The sequence below is a fragment of the Astyanax mexicanus genome, chromosome 4, assembly GCF_023375975.1.
Source record: "Astyanax mexicanus isolate ESR-SI-001 chromosome 4, AstMex3_surface, whole genome shotgun sequence".
NCBI lineage: Eukaryota > Metazoa > Chordata > Actinopteri > Characiformes > Acestrorhamphidae > Astyanax > Astyanax mexicanus.
Window position 1 is genome coordinate 48,817,103 of NC_064411.1, and position 17,745 is coordinate 48,834,847.

A 17,745-nucleotide genomic window follows, 5' to 3' on the forward strand; every position below is an offset into this window, starting at 1 on the left:
CCCAAAACTTTACAACTTAAATATAATTGTATTAATTTTATTAAAAGTATACTATAACTACATACATTTGTAGTTAATTTCATTTTATTTTACTTTATTTCAGATCAATTTCAGATTTGATTACAGTACATTTTTACCCACTGCCCCACAGTTTTGTGTGTTTTTCCTGCTTTAACACTTCATTTGGCACAGCAGTCCTAAATGAGTGACTGTAGCTGTGCAGTGCAGGGCTAAATGCAGACCTCTCTCGACCTTCAGGAAGTGGAGGATTATCACACTGAACAATGCAGATAGTGCAGCATCAATTAACCTCACGCACCACTGCATTCTGTGTGTCCCTCTATATATAGTATGCACTGATCATGCATAACAATTAAACCTTCACTTAGCATGTAGCAACACTGTGTAGTTAGCCGAATGCTAACCGAGCTGAGCGCTAACCGAATACACGAGCCAGCTACCTAAATAACCATCTAAATAATTAATACTTGCCTGAGTAACAGTCTTAACCTCTTAACGCGCCAGAAAATATCATAATTAATATCTGGCTGTGCTTATGAATAATTATAAGCTCAGTGTAGACACCCAATATGTCATTTTAAAGCTTAGAATCTCTGCTGTTCAGTTATCTAGCCACTTTAGCTGTATTTACTTTCAGAAAATAAACATTTAGGGCGAAATATGCTTTTTTTATTAGAAATATATATCGTAATTTTCATATTTGCGTTTTTTGTACATCCATATTTGATCCAATGTGGACATGTTATACATCATTCAAACCGTCTAACTCTTAAAGAAACACTGCACATGTATCTTGTATAAAAATAGAAAATCTGAATGATATTTTGATCATTACATGTTCAATTAATAATTTTAAGTCGACAACAGGAGCTCCTTGTCAATCATTATCTACTGCTGCCAATCATATTAACAGATATTTAAAAAAAATGCGGAAACTGCAAAGCAGCCAATCAGGTTATGTTATGTTATTCAGGACATTTGGTATCGGTATTGGTACTTGTTATCGGCAAATACCAGAAAAGCTGGTATCGGTATCGGTAAGGAAAAAGTGGTATCGTTGCATCCCTAGTCCTGACCATTTACAGGGTAAAAGGAGGATAATAATAAAGTATACAGGACTACAGTCTGTAATTATAGAATATATCAGTGCAGCTGAACAAATGGATAACAGTGTAGAAACAAGGAAGTGAACTTAATATTTTGTAAGTTTAAGTTTTCTGCCATCTCCCATTCGTACTGCACTGAGTTAATAAGGTTAAAGCCTGAACTTCTGACATTAGCCATGTAATAATGTGTTTGGCTAATTTTATCTGGTGGTAAACCTCTGACACGGCTGCTGCGGCAGTAGGGATTTTAACTAAATTGATGTGGGACTGCAAGTCTCTGCCAAGATGAACTGCAGCCAATAGACAAGACAGTTTTGCCTCATACCAGATGACTAAACACTATATTTTGGATTAGCGGTTATGCTAGCAGGCATACTAGCTAAATGAACTACATTATTCCTGCTTAAGTCTGTTTATATGTAAACGGCTGTTGTCCATATTTACCCTTAAAGATAGTACATATTAAAAACAGTGCCCATACAGCAGATAATAATGACTCTGGCCTTAATCCCAACCGTCCAAAATGATGCATTACTAACACTGACTCATGCAGAAGCTACACCTTTGCCAGAAGAATGACTCAGGCCCCCTCTCTCCGCCCAGATGGCAGAGAGCTGTGGCCGTCTTCCATCAGCCTCACACACACACGCCAATCTGCTCTGCATAAAGCAAATGTGGTACGATTATTGTTATTACTGAAATGAGTTCTATTGAGATTTAGTAAGGTCTGTAGTGAGCTCTTCTCTATAAATGCCTTCTTCAAACGTCCAGATGTGGGTGGTAAATGACTTGTATTCAAGTGCAATTTTGATGGATGTTTAGATAAATGATCACTTTTTTAAAAGGTTTTGTTCTAAAATGTATTCACAAACACTTTCATAATCGTTTATGATGTTCTTGGTTGTGGGCTTTATACACACAAGAAAAAAATATAATTATGTATAAAGATTACCACTAGATTTAAAAAGTACATATACATAAATGCTTTTTTGCACTATACATCAGATTGTATTCTTTTTAGCCTTCTTTAAAATAGTTATAAATTAATGAATATCACTTCTGCAGGATATTGGGGCCCTATCTTATACCCTGCGCTAGGTTTGCCTTGATGCTCATTGCTATCCTATACCCTGAGAACAGTCTATTTTCACTTCTTGTGCCTGTGTCGTTTAAATAGAAACAGAGCTCCCGATTAAATCTACGCTGATAGGCGTGGAGGTATGGAAGTGATGTGTTTGTGGCATATTGCTATCTTAGCAGTGGAAGAACAGGTGCACAGGTGGAACACAGGTGCACCACTGACTGATTAAAACCCTGACAACAGTCAACAGTGAGATGGTCATTGGTATCTTGGCATCGCACATTTGCCATGTGCGCTTAGCACGCAGTACACCCCTTTTAGTTACAAACACACACACAAGGACGCGCTGCAGTGTGCAGACCCAACTTTTACACCAACAATAAAGAGAATACAAAATAAAATAACATTGCTGCTCACACATCTTCACACTTCTGGCAATTAAAGGAAAAAGCACACTGATTGCTTTATTTCACATAAAGTCCAAAAACACATCTATGATGATTAATAGAGAGTATTACTGTAGTCTTTTGAATGCTTCGAGCTGCAAAAGGCGTACTGTATTTTTCGCACTGTAAGACTCACTTAAAATCCTTTTATTTTTCCAAAAAATTGTCAGTGGTCCTTTTTTTAGTACAGTGCGTCTTATGTATGAGTTTTACCAGGCAGGTTGTAAGGAGCATTAAAGAGCAGTAAAGTGCAACATTATAAAGGAGTTTCAGTTTAGTTCTCCAACATCGTTGCTGGATTAGCATTAGCATTGCCCGCTAACCACTATTTCCCCGTTCAGAGGGAAGTATTATCAGCCTGTAGCCTGCTCCTAACCCCGACTAGCCCTGTTGGAATGGTTAGCCACTAATGCTAATGCTCCAGCCTTAGTGTTGGAGAAATTTGGTATAAGCTTACTGTTAATAAACGGAAGGGATAAATCTGTGTAGATTACACCCAGTGCTCATTTGACTTTAAAATAAAGTCTTTTTTATTACAGTTCTGTTTACTTAGCTTAGCTTAGGTTAGCCTTTAGCCAAAAAAAGTATTTTTGTGTCCTCACAATACCAAAGACCGAGATGCCCTAAATCAAGCTGCGTGGTTGTTGGCTCACCTATAAATAGCTTAAATAGGGGGCTATATCTTACCAGGTAGTCATCGGGTCGGATCCCAAACAGCTCTCTGAAGTAGCGGAACGCCACAGGGGCGTAGGTTTTAAACCTGAAGTCTGGATAGTGGTGCGCTGGAGTCAGATTACTGCCCTCACTGAGAGAGAGAGAGAGAGAGAGAGAGAGAGAGAAAAGGAGAGAGATGAAAAAGTTGGCTCAGCTCTTCAGATCACTGATATCATTTTCACTAAAAGCACTCGAAACAACAGCACTTCTGTCCGTAAGTGTGTAACTAACACACACCCACACAAACACCCACACACACACATACACACTCTCTCCCTCTCTCACACATACCTTGGAAAGAAGATGCTCTCCACCACGTAGAAATCCTGCATGAGCACATCCCTCTCAGGCTTGGAGCTCAGGTTGCCCACTGTGTAGCCGATGCCCAGCTGGATGGCACCTTTCAGGGCAGAGGAGGTCGTCTGGGGGTCAAACACAGATGAGGGGGTCAAGCTTTAGTTCGCTTTAAACACTGTCAGATCTAAACCTAACCAATAACACGAGGTAAAGTGCAGTATTTTAGAGTTAATATGGGCTCGATTTGAAATAATTACTAAATGCAGGTACTAGATAGTGAAGCACATACAGGGACATGCCAAAAGTCATGGGACAGCAGTATGTAAATCAATCATGAAGCGTCACCTCTAAGGACAGCTAGGGAACACACACACCTGTATACTCTGTGAAGAGCAATCTTGTAAGTGATGCCAAACACTGGCCAACATGCTCATGGCAAGGCTTGCCACTGGCACCCACAGTGGACAGCACAGTGGCATATCTCACATATCAGTGCAGAAAAATCCACAAGATGTGATACAAGTTCCCGTACCATGACCAAGGGCATGTCAGTATAGTGTATAATGTAAGAATAATATAGGGCCGCACAGTTAAACACTGGAATATCACTAAGAAATTAGATGAAAAAGATTCAGGAGCATCGTAAGCTGGCTTTGTGGAAGAGCTAAGAGAAAAAAGGATGGAGAGGGGAAAAAGAGAGCTAAAAATAGAGACAGGACACCTAATGGGAATGATTCTGTGCGTGTGTGTGTGTGTGTAATGGGTGTGTACTTTTTTGTAGGTGGTCTCCCCTGATGCATCCACCCTTCTGTGGCCGATCTTCTTCTCAGGGCCAGAACCTGGGTGGCAAGATGAGGAGGGCATCTGAGAGAGAGAGAGAGAGAGAGAGAGAGAGAGAGAGAAAGAAAGACACAGAGAGAGATAAAGAAAGAGAGAGAGACACACACACACAGATACAGAAAGAGAGAGAATTTAATTGAAGTGGAAAAAACAAATTGACAGTTTGTGCCCACCCCCCCTACCACACTGGATTTGCTGAATTTGCCACTCTGGTGTCCCACCTCCAGCTAAAATAGAGACTCTGATTGGTTCTGCATCTCAGTTTGACTATTTGCTGCTCTGCTCCAGCTAAAATAGAGATTCTGATTGGTTCTGCATCTGAGTTTGACTCTCTGTTTCCCGCCTCCAACTAAAATAAAGATTCTGATTGGTTCTGCATCTGAGTTTGACTCTCTAGTGTCCTGCCTCCAGCTAAAATAGAGATTCTGATTGGTTCTGCACCTCCGTTTGAGTTTCTGGTGTCCCGCTTCCAGCTAAAATAGAGAATCTGATTGGTTCTGCATCTTTTGGCTTTGAATTTGACTTTGTATTTTAACTAAAGTTGCAAAATGATGCAGCACATTTCATTAAACATAATTCTAACAAAATCAAGTGAAATGTGAATTTAAATCTGAATTATTTGGACTCACCTCTGTGATGTAGGCCTTCTTAGCAGCAGTGTCTGAAACAAACAAACAAACAGACATGTCACTCCTAATGGCCATAACCACACTATTGCAGCATGCTCTACAGTCAGCGTGTTATATTTAAACTATGATGTAAAATCCTGTTCAGGTGTAAAATGAAAGCGCTCACACAGAGGAAGTGATAAATGCAGTAATTCAGCATTGTGGATCACACAGCTCCTGCTGGGTGTGTGAGAGTGTGTGTGCATGTGTGTGTGTGTGTGTGTGTTAGACTGAAAGACACACCAAGGACACTGCATGCACCATATATTTCTATTTTTGCCTGGTTTTGTCTTTGCTGTGAGCCAACTGCGTAGTGGTTAACATAGCAGGCAGAGTTACTGCTGTACACTGACCTTGAGTCTGAAAAAGGTGCAATACAAAAAAGTTACTTATATTATATACTGTATATACAAAAATATAGAGATGTAAATTTAAGTACATTTAGAATGCAATTATTTGATGATCTCAGAGAGCCATATTTCATTCAAAATAGAAAATAGAACAGATATTAGGTATAAAAAAACGTGATATTTTACCATTTCATGAAAACATGAACTCATTTAAAACTAAATGGCAGCAACACTTCTCAAAAATGTTGGGAAAGGGAACTAATAAAGAATTGCTGCTGCAATAGGAGCAATTTGATACTAACTTGCATGATTAGGTATAAAAAGAGCATTTTAAAAAGCAGCGGTTTCTGTTCGAAAATACTCCAATCTTAATAAGAGAGTTGTGAAAAAAATTCAGAAATAGTTCCTCTAACTGGTGAAGATTTCTGATATCCCTACATCTACAGTACATATAATCATCAACAGATCCAGAGAATTAGAAGCAGTCATATTGGATGCTGGTGATCTTCAGGCCCTCAGGCCTTGTCATGTATTAACAACACATTAGTGATTACGTAATATGACATGTCTAGGCCTGTCGCGATAATTAAGTGATCGACTTATCGTACGATATTTATTTTAACCGCGATCATTTTTGCCGACGTCGATAATAGCCAGTAACCCCACACACGTGCACACACAGCGGAGAGTGTGTGGAGAAAAAATACATTTATAGCAAGAGCTATGGCTGAGCCATCTGTGTCTTTGATCATATGGACACATATGGACACAGCATATGCATATATAATCAGAAAAACTGTAATTTCCTTTGTGTTATATCCAGAGTTAAAAAATGTATTAATGTAAATGTTACTTTTATATATTTGTTGTTACTTTATTTTTTTTATAAAGGTCTGTTTAATATTTAGTGTAGTTTTTTTTTAGAACCCACAGAGTCCCAGGGTGGGTGTACTTTATTTTTTTATTTATTTAGGATATTAAAATAGTTTTATATTGGAAGCTCAATGTCTGTTTTTAATAATAAAAAGTTAGTTTCACTGTAAAATGGTGTAATAGTATTATTAGGCTAGTATATTATTACTGTGGCACATTGTCTTAAAAATGGAAAAAAAAGCATTTTCTATAGCTTAAAACTTAAAAATTACAATATTATCTTTTATATATAATATATCCTGAAAATTTTGTTATCGTGACAGTCCTAGACATGACCAAACTTGTGGTGGATTACATTAAAACCTGGGTTTATCCAACCAATTACAGTAACAATCTGAATTGCTTGGGGTGCTCTGCTCACAGAATACAGCAGAATACAAAATGTAGCTTTTTCTACCTAGAAAGCTCTGCAGCTAAACAAAACTCTATTCTAAAGAATGATTACACAGTAAAACCTAAATAAATGTGTGTGTGTGTGTGTTTGGGTGCATTTGTTTGTGTGTATTTATATTGCAGACGCAGCCACAGCCACGTTTAGACAAGCATATGTCTGAAAAAATGACAGACAGAGAAAAAAGAAGCTAAAATCACATCTGCTGGAGCTGTCTGCAAGAGAGAGATTTAAATATGCTGAGCAAACACAGCACACACACACACACATACACACACACACACATATACACACACACACACACACATTACACTGCCCAGAGACACTGAAAGAGGCTTTATAGCCAGTGTTCTCTCTGGGTGGGTAGATGGCTCCCTTTCCCCTCATTATCACCAGGGTGATGTCGATCAGCACAGGGCATCTGTGAGCTGATGTATTGAAACCGAGTCACTGCGCTTTCCTCCGAGCGCGCTGTGATGCTACTCAGCAATGCTGTATTAACAGCAGTTTGAAAAGAGGTGGTGGCTGACTTCACATGTATCACAGGAGGCATGTGCTAGTCTTTACTCTCCTTATGTTGTGGCATCACTCATAATGGGGGACATACAGTGGAGAGTAGCAGCTCAAAGGATGGGATAATTGGTCTAGAAAAGCCAAGAAAAGTCAATGAATGTTGCCAAATATTCTTGTATTAACTATTGTAATGACTATATAGTACACTATATAGTAGGGGTGGGCGATATGGTGCTAAAATTGTATCACAATATTTTTGCAATGATAATACTCTTGGCAATATGACATAAGACTAAATTAAAACAATATTTCAAGAATACACTACTGCAACAAAACTAAAATAAAATTTTATTATTGCATACGATTTGATATGGCAGTATCAAGTAAAATAAATGATACTAGACAGATATAATCTGTCTCTAGTAGATATTTAATGGGAAATGAGAACAGTGTGAAGTTTTCTCTTGATAAAAACAGAAGAAAGTAGTGTGATAATTAGGGGTAGGTGATACGGGACTATATTTCAGGGTATAATATTGTTCACAATATTCAAAAATGTAGGCAATATTATTGTATATGATTCGATATGGCAAACCCCTAATATATAGACAAAAATATCGGGACACCTGTTCATTGCACATTCATTTTTTTCTTCTGAAATCAACTGTATTAAATATAATGTAACCTGCTTCAGTTGGAGTAACTGATTTGGGGTCATTGCTGTGAGGATTTGATTGCATTAAACTACAGGAACATTAGTGAGGCCAGGATATTAGATCATGACCACCTTCAACCTTCAACCTCATCCCCAACTCACATAGTATCTGCCTACTGAAGAGTGTTTCTGGTCTTCAGGTAGCTGCGACCTGGAGCTAGTTTAGAGTCTACTCACAGGAATCCCATAGAGAGTCCACAGAGTCTGCTTTATGATTCAGAGTGTACTACAGCTAAATGTCATTAGGGGCAAAACTCTACACGCAGAGCTTCAACACACTTCCTTCAGCATCAATAAAACATACACATAACCCTGTACAGAGTACGGCTTCTTCCCTGTGGACCACAGCGTTTCCTACAAAATCACAGGTTAAACAAACCTACTGGGCTACAGCAACAACTCCATTAACTCAGGGTAGATGCTAGTGTCAGTGTGACTGTAAATAAAATTAAAAAACTAAAAACACCAGGATTAAGGATGAATTTGATGTATCACTTTAAATACGTAAGCATAGTGATCCTCCTCTGAACACTGCTTGCACTGTACACATAATAACAGCAATTCTTGTTTTTGGCTGATTTCAGTTAATCTGTGCCATCACTGACACCTGTTATTATTTCAAACTGCAGTAACAATCATACTAAAATACAAAACTAAAATTAAATAAGCCAACAGATACAGTATATGCGTTGAAGGGGCGCTGGCTAGCACTGCACTGGCATTACAATCAGGTTTTGAAAACCTAGGGCACTATTTTAGCTCTGTGCAGCTTGATTTAGGGCATACCCGTGAGTATTTGCTATCGTGACAACAGGAAAATTAGATATTGGTATCAATATTAATAGCAATTTCAGTAGTATACAAGTACACCACTCATAATTGCCACAAGCTCTTTAAAATTGTGATTGGACATCAGTAAAAAAGTGTATTGTGTATATTGTTGTTTGGCTGGTTTTAGGTCAGATCTCAGCATGTATAATTCGAATGAGTAAATGAATTACATTTATGATTTAAAAAATAGCAATGCTAAGGTAAATGTATAATTTAAATGGCACTACTGAAGTTCATTTAAGAAAAGAATAGCACTGCTGAGGTAAATGTAAGATTCGAATGGCACTTATGAAGTACATCTATAATAAAAATAGCAATGCTGAGGTAAACTGAATTGATCTGATTTAAATGGCACTACTGATATAAATTTAAGACTAGAATAGCACTGCTGAGAAAAATGACTTGTAATTGCTTTGAAAAATGATATATTGATATATATAAACATAAGCAGAAAATCAGTAAAAAAAAAGTGTTTTTCAGTCTGGAGATCAGTCTGGTTACCAAGTCTGGCAGTAAAGTGGGACGGCCATGAAAGGAGAAACAAAAAACAAGGAAAATAATAAATAAAAAAAACTGATGGCCTATATTGTTGTTTGGCTGGTTTAAAAATAGCAATGCTGAGGAAATTGTATGATTTGAATGGCACTACTGAAGTAAATTTAAGAGTAGAATAGCACTGCAGAGGAAAATTACTTGTAATTGCTTTGAAAAAAGAGATATCGGTATCAATATTGATAGCAATTTCAGTAGCATGGCAGTGCACCACTCATAATTGCCGCAAGCTCTTTGAACATCAGTAAAAATCAGTAAAAAAGTGTTTTTCAGTCTGAAAATAAGTCTGGCTCCAAGTCTGGCAGTAAAGTGGGACGACCATGAAAGTAGAAAGGAGAAAATAGAAAATAAAATCGATGGCCTATATTGTTGGTGGCTGGTTTTAGGTCAGATCTCAGCATCACAGTCAGCAAACGCCCCCTGTGTGAAGATCCAAAAACGATTACACACACACACACACACACACACACACACACACACACACACACACACACACACACAAATATAGGTACATACCCACGTGCCACAGACACACACAAGCTGTGGTTAGCCTACTTTTTGTAAAAAGGTTTATGGTCCACTGCAAAGCCTATCCATCCAATGCAGGCCACTCACAGCTATTTCAGGAATATTCTTCGGAGACTTCTGATGCTCCAGATTCACAGCATGACGCACTTTCAGAAAAACTGCATGATGAAAATCAAATCTAGGCTATGACTCAAAATATATGCAGTTTTCATTAGCATTAGCATGAGCGTTAGCGCTCAGGACTGCTCCGGGCATTCCGAAAGCCTTGGAGAGAGAATTAAAGTGAAATAAATAAAAAAACACACAACAAAAACAATTCAGAACTGTCACTGCCAATAACATCTACAGCCTTGTTGAAAGCAATCAACATGACGGCTGAACAAAGCGCTGGCTGTCAGCCAAAGCAGGGCCCTGACAGGTGTAGCCGTCTGCCGAGACGAGACAATGGAGTGTCCCTGTCATGCAATAACGGAGTCATCCGATAACAATGCAGCTGTCAGGCATTGAATTTCTGGGCTTTTGTGGGGAATAATTCATGTTCTTCTGCTTTTTGCTCAGTTTTCACTTGCTTTCTTTTTTTTTTTTTAATACGCCCACTCTGGACATGCCATCATATCGTACGCGTTAATATGCATTAATATGCCCAAAAAATCTAACAAAACCCCCAAAAACTACACATCATGATATACATCTTGATATTTTTGAAAGCATGTATTTTGCTTTATGTACTGTATTAGCTTTATTTACACTTTATTTTTGTAATAAATGTTTGTTGTTACATTACTTTATTTGTGTTACAATTTTGATTTTGTTACATTAATATTATTTTATGCAATATCAGTTTTGGTAAGCTACCGACAAATGTTTATATAATATTTTTTCTTCTACTTTTCTTTTCTTCAACTGTTATATTTAATATTTAATATTTAAAACTTTATTATTTATTTTGTTGATTTAGTATATATATATATATATATATAAAATACTATAATATTTATTAAATGATATAGTATTATATAGTATTATATCATTTCAAGGTATTTTTGTGATAATGATAAACTTGGCAATATGACAAAACATTGAATGTTTTATAATAAAAAAAAATAATATATATATATATATATATGGTAAAGCATATATATATATATATATGGTAAAGGTGCTGGTGAAGCATCATAAAGGAGAAACAACAGTATTTGGAGATTGCCATGTTTTTTTTATTCAAAATCAGAGTAGAACTGCTGAGGTAAATGTATGATTCGAATACCACTACTGAAGTAAATTTATGACAAGAATAGCACTGCTGAGGTACATGTATGATTTGAATGGCACTGCTGACATAAATTCAAGAGTAAAATAGCACAGCTGAGGAGAATACTTGTAATTGCTTTTTCTTAAAATAGTAATACAAAACTACCCTTTTGCTATTTAATTCACTGGAGAAAAAAAGTGGAAAAAACATGTCTTTTTTAATTATTTGACCAAGTGTTTTATTTAGTTTAGTTTGGCAAAACCTAAATGTTTTGATGGATCTTCATTCTCCACAGACATTATTTCTACACATTTGGTAAAGGCCTCAAATTAGTTTGAGACCTTCAGTGGAACAATGCCATCATTCCAGTGAATTTTCCACTCAAATAAACCCTTCAAACAACAAGAAACATGAACAATTTATTAATAAAGCTACTTAACATTCTGTTCTTCTGCAACATGAAAATAACAGCACATAATTAATTAGCATGGAAGAAAGCGAATATGCCAGAAGCTTCGTCACAGGAAAGATTAGATATGTAGCACAATTGGCAAGGACCAAAGCCACTGTGCTGGAAGGATCGTAAGGAGCTCTCATTGGTGGCACGTTCTCATATTTGCTCCCTTCTACCTTAGCAACAGATGCCTAAACCTAATATAGCTCCTCCTGACTTTATTCATTAGAAATAAACCAACAGCGCTGCTGCCTGCAGATCGGGCACAGGCTGTCTGCATGCATTAGGGTTAGCGCAGAACGCCCAGAGGCCTGCGCAGCCCCTCCCTCCCCAGCACAGAGCGACTGTGAACAGTACGGCCTCACGACCACAGATACCCTGACCTCAACCAACCCAACCCAACCCAACATTCACATCTGAGCCCTGGGCAAAGGTTCAGCAGAAAAGACTAGCATGGTAAAGATGTTCTGAGTAAAAGCAGTTCAGCAGTACTGAGGCTGAACGATATTTGACGTATTAAAAAGTATTGCAATACTAATCTAGTCAAAAGAAGACACATTTAATATGCAAATTAGCTTAATAATTAATCATGGTAGTTGTTTTTACTGTCAAAAATCAAATCAAAGTGCAGTGCAATCACAGAAAGCAGCAATACATATAACCGCTAGACCTGTCACGATAATTATATTATTGATGTATCAAACAATATATAAACCTGAATCTTTTTGCTGACCTTAATATTGTCCATTTAGTTTTTTTCTTAACAATGTAAATTAACTTATGTGTCAACAATGCTGTTTACGATGAGATTTATATTTATTTTTATTTCATTTATTTATTTGGGGTATATTCTATATTCATATACAAACAATAAAAACATAAAAATTGTCAAAAACATCCAAAGAGGTGGCTAATTCATGTAGTGCACCAATGTCATTCAGTGACAGATGCTGTAAATAATGTATACTGAAATAATATCACCATTATTAAAACTTTTTATCACAATATATATAAATATATACAGTTCTGGAAAAAAAATGACACCTATTAAAAATGATGAGTTCCTTTGATTTTACCAAATTGAAATCTCTGAAATATATATTAAGAGGAAGATGGATGATCACAAGCCATTAAACCAAGCTAAACTTCTTTAATTTTTGCACCAGGAGTGAGTAGCATAAAGTTATCAAAAAGCAGTGTGTAAGACTGGTGGAGGAGTACATGCCAAGATGCATGAAACCTGTGATTAAAACCAGTGTTATTCCACCAAATATTGATTTCTGGACTCTTTCTTTATGAATATGAACTTATTTTCTTTGCATTATTTGAGGTCTGAAAGCTCTGCATCTTTTCTCATTTTCTGCAAATAAATGCTATAAATGACAATATTGTTTGTAGTTTATAGAATAAAACAACAATGTTCGTTTTACTCAAACATATACCTATAAATAGCAAGATCAGAGAAACTGATTCAGAAACTGAAGTTGTCTCTTACTATTTTTTTCCAGAGTTGTATATAGATATTGAATTATGGTTCTTGGTCCTTGAAAAAAACACACACCCTTCAAAACAGAGCCAGAACTGAAGGCATCACTCTCAGGCAGATGGCTTCATTGCATGTCCGGTTCATATCGGTTCAGTGAACGCTTTATATTGCAGCTAAAAAAAGCTTCTGATCACGGGAGAGGATTTTCTGCTTCAAATCAGCTTTTCAAAAGAGAAAACCACAGCTTTGCACCTCGGGTCAACTACATCTAGAGAGGAGTACTCATACTGGAACATGGGAGAACAATCTAGAAAGTCTCGCAAGTTTCAGTTTCCATGAGCTTCTTCATAAATACAGTAATTCCTAATTGAGTCACATTCAGAGACCATTTAGAGAAGTTTGGCTAACCCACTCAAGCCGAAACCACAAATATCATTATCATTCTCGAGCCATATTGCAAATCTGACTCGGTCATGCAGATTTCTCCTGTACAACATCCGAAGAATTTGACCGTTTCTCTCTCAGGAAGCCACTAAGGTTCTTGTGCAGTCTCTTGTCATCTCAAGACTTGACTACGCAACTCCCTACTGGCTGGTCTTCCACTGAGAGCCACCAAACCACTACAATTAATTCAGGATCAGCGGCAGCACAACTCGTTTTCAATCTTCCAAAGTTCAGTCATGTGACTCCTTTGCTGCGTTCCCTCCACTGGCTTCCTGTTGCCGCCCGCATCCGATTAAAACTAAAACTAACTCTGGCCTACAAGGCAAAAAACGGGCCAGCTCCTTCATACTTGATGGCAGTGGTCAAAGCCAGATCTGTACCAAGAGCTCTTAGAGCTTCCAGTACAGCTCGGCTCGAACCACCGTCCCTCAAAACACTCAGAAAACAGACATCCAGACTCTTCTCTTTGCTGGAGGACCAAGGTGGTGGAATGAACTTCCACTGGAGGTTAGAACAGCAGAGTCACTCGCGGTCTTCAAACATCGACTGAAGACACATCTTTTCAGAGTTCCTAAACTAATCAAAAAAAAAAAAAAGTTCCTAGGGTTCTAAACATGTTTAAGCTCTGTGTATCTCTTGATCCTAGTCTACAAACTAGCTTTGGATTTTTGAAGTAACATCAAAGAACTGTTGTTAGTCGCTGTGGATAAGGGCATCTGCTAAATACCTTAAATGTAAATATAAATACATATAAAATGAGGGAATAAAACCCACCTCAGGTGACAGAACTCCTGCAGCTCGCCTGACGCCGGGCTGTACGCACTTCTTTTCTATTTGTGAACAGATCAGGACAGAGAGGGTGAACTCAATAGGATTGGGGAAAAGGCCGATAATCTGACGCCACCGGCCTATTCACACAGCGCAGCTCCATGGTTATTGGAAGCTGTGTGCAGCCAATCAGAGTCCAGGATTAAACTCTGGGGCTCCGCCCCGCCCCGACCTGTCCAGGATAGGACCAGGAAGATAACATGTGCCAAGGACACGGGCAGAGGAGAGAGGCGGCACCGGGCCAAGAGCTACTTAACGTCTCAAGGACTGCCGACCCTGGCATTTTCACATTAGGACATTTCCTAGAGATACATACATTATACAGTACCAGTCAAAATCTTGGACACACCTTCAAATATAGTGTTTTTCATTATTTAAAAGTTTTATGCATTGTAGTAAACACAAAAAAAGTTAAACAAACCAGAATATGTTTTATAGTATATTAGATTCTTCAAAGTAGCACCTTATGCTTAGATGACATCTTGGCTTTAATTTTTTTAATCAGTCAGTTTTATGAGGTAGAGTCACTTTCAGTGGCTTTCAGTTAAGAGTTAATTACTTGAATTTTTTGTCCTCTTCATATGTTTAAGAGCATCAGTTATGGCAATAACTACTCAACTAATAAAGAAAAAAATATTCAGTAAATCCGAAATTTAAAGAACCAGATCAGATTATGGTTTTTAAATCAAGCATCAGATCCTTTTTCCATCAGTTTCATTAGAATGTTTCATTTATTAAGTATTTTGTATTACTTGTAACATTGACCGAAATATTACAAGTGTTTTGCAAATGTAACAAAGGGAATACAACTGTACCCCACACTGCAGGGTTCATACATGTTTTAAACAATAAATTTTCATGACTTTTTCATGAAAGAGTAGAGTCCACATAGTGTGGCAGCCGGTGCTAGGAGTAATGGCGGCGCTCGGACCTGAAAGCTTGCGTTATGGGATGTTAACAGAGGTGTTTAATAAGCTTCTTGAGCACTTTTTAAGTTATTAATGTCTTGTTTTAAATGTCAGGGCTCTCCGGTTTCTAGTAAGGAGGTGGAAAGTAGGAGCTACTTTGAGCTGGATAACGGTGGAAAAAGACATTTTTCCAAAGCAAATTATGCTCTGTGTCACCCAGTCTGAAGGGTGTTTGGACAAACTGTTACAATTTCTGGATCTTGGAACACTGTGGGTGAATGAAGGTGTGCTATTCATCAAAGATAAGTAATTTTTATGATGTTTAACTATGCAAAAAGCCAATTTTACACTGGAGTTCTCCTTTAACTGCATGCATCAGAATGTACCTGCATGAATCATATGATCAAAACTGCACAGTCACAGGTATCTGTCCAAAATTGACTATTGTGTAACACAAAAGCCTGCATGAAAAGCTTCTAGGTAAAAAAGAATATTATATCACCTCAAAAAACAAGGTCTTTGAGTAGGTTTCCGTAGCGGAAGCAGAGCTAGACTGTCTGTGTCTCTGTCCTGTGCCGGTGTTGGGGTAATCCTCAATGTCAAAGACAGTGGAGACCTGGCTAGGGCTACGTTGTGGCAGGATTAGGGTCAGGACAAACCAACAACACACATTAACACCCACCCACAGGTATACCTGAACCTCCCTCACACTTATTCACCATTATCTACACACAACCAAACCAATCCAAACCTGAGACATGTCATGACATGACATGTCTCTCCAAACCATCACTGATTGTAGAAACTTCACTCTAGACCTCAAGCAGTTTGGACTGTGTGTCTCTCCACTCTTCCTCCAGACTCTGATCCATTAATTTACAAATGAAATGTAAAATTTACTGATGATCAATGATGGTTTGGAGAGACATGTCGTCTGCTGGTGTTGATCCACTGTGTTTTATAAAGTCTAAACTCAGTGCAGTTTTGTTTTCCTAGAAAATCTTACAGCACTTCATGCTTCCTTCTGCTGACAACTTTTATGGAGATACAGATTTAATTTTCCAGCAGGACTTGGCACACTGCCCACACTGCCAAAAGCACAAATTAGTCTTAAATAATATTCAATTTTTTTGAGACACTAATTTTCGGGGTTTTATTGGCTGTAAGTCATAATTATCAACATAAAAAAAAAAAATGATTAAAATAGATCACTCTGTGTGTAATATATCCATATAAAATATGAGTTTCACATTTTGAACTGAATTACTAAAATAAAGTAACTTTAATTATATTCAAATATATTCTATTTTTTAAGTATATGCTGTTTTTTAAGCAGTGCACAATAGAAGTGTGGAAGAGTAATTTCATATTACTTTTCCCACCCTACATTTAAAATAAAAGTAAATTTACACTTAGCTTAACCAAAGTGCTTGCTGAATTTCCTCAGACATTAAACAGAAGACTTGAGAGTGGAAGACTTGAGAGTACCCATGAAATGCTTAGAAACTTGTTTTGTGATGTTGTTTACCTGAATAAAAATATCATATTACTTTTCCCACCGTAAATTCAAATTAAAAGTAAATTTAAACTTAGCTTAGCCACAGCGCTAGCTGAATTTCTTTAGACAGTAAACACAACTGAGCCATTATAGCCTTAATATTAGCAGTTCAAATCTTCAGCTCTGAAAACCAGCGTTCAGAGGTAATTACCAATTACCCCTGCCATAATGTATGAACATCCCACACAGCCATTAAAAACCCTTAGAAAGCCTGAATGCTAAATGCTAAAACTAAACCACAGTGATAAAGGAATGCTAGCTAACGATGGCAGCTAAACGATGTGAGCCTCCTCAAAACTAGGCTGTAAAAACAGGGCTGCTCTTGTCCTTAATAATCAAACAGGATTATTATACAGAGGCAGGTAAACCTGAGGAAGGCTACACGTGATGCATTCAATTTCATTTATGATGGACAAACACACACATATACACACACACACTCACTCAAACAGGCACATGGAACAAAGGCTCTGTCTAATGTAATTACAAGGTTGGCATGGGCTGTTCAGTTAAGATAATAAATTGATATTTCGGGCCAGTCTGGTTAGGCTGTTACCACAGGTGTTTTACCAAGCACAGACAATAATAGCTGGGGAGTAGAACTAGCCGATATGGCCCACAAAATAATATTTCTGGGTTTTACTGCAATGAATTATATTTTTGGTAATATGAAAAAAGAAAACACTGGAAAATATTTTATTTATTTAAAAAGAGTTACAGAGCTACAACAAAAATAATGGTAAAGTTTTATTTTAGTATATATGTTATATGTCATAAAAAAGCAAACCTTTATCTATTGTATAAAGAACAGTATCTTTACAAAAATATT

At 37.3% G+C, this 17,745-nt stretch overlaps 1 protein-coding gene across 4 annotated transcripts in view; it reads right to left on the reverse strand.

Moving 5' to 3' along the window:
• Positions 1 to 17,745, reverse strand: part of pip5k1cb (phosphatidylinositol-4-phosphate 5-kinase, type I, gamma b) — a 67,363-nt gene that overhangs the window by 29,375 nt on the left and 20,243 nt on the right. For 3 of the 4 annotated variants that reach the window (XM_022678842.2, XM_022678845.2, XM_022678844.2), the window contains exons 2-5: positions 5,135 to 5,166; positions 4,437 to 4,529; positions 3,660 to 3,790; positions 3,342 to 3,459 (exon numbers count right to left, since the gene is read on the reverse strand). In XM_022678842.2, the coding sequence (XP_022534563.1) occupies positions 3,342 to 3,459; positions 3,660 to 3,790; positions 4,437 to 4,529; positions 5,135 to 5,166 (374 nt within the window). Of the gene's footprint in view, positions 1 to 3,341; positions 3,460 to 3,659; positions 3,791 to 4,436; positions 4,530 to 5,134; positions 5,167 to 14,396; positions 14,470 to 17,745 lie in introns of those variants that run through there. The other variant, XM_022678843.2, reaches the window with a different exon arrangement.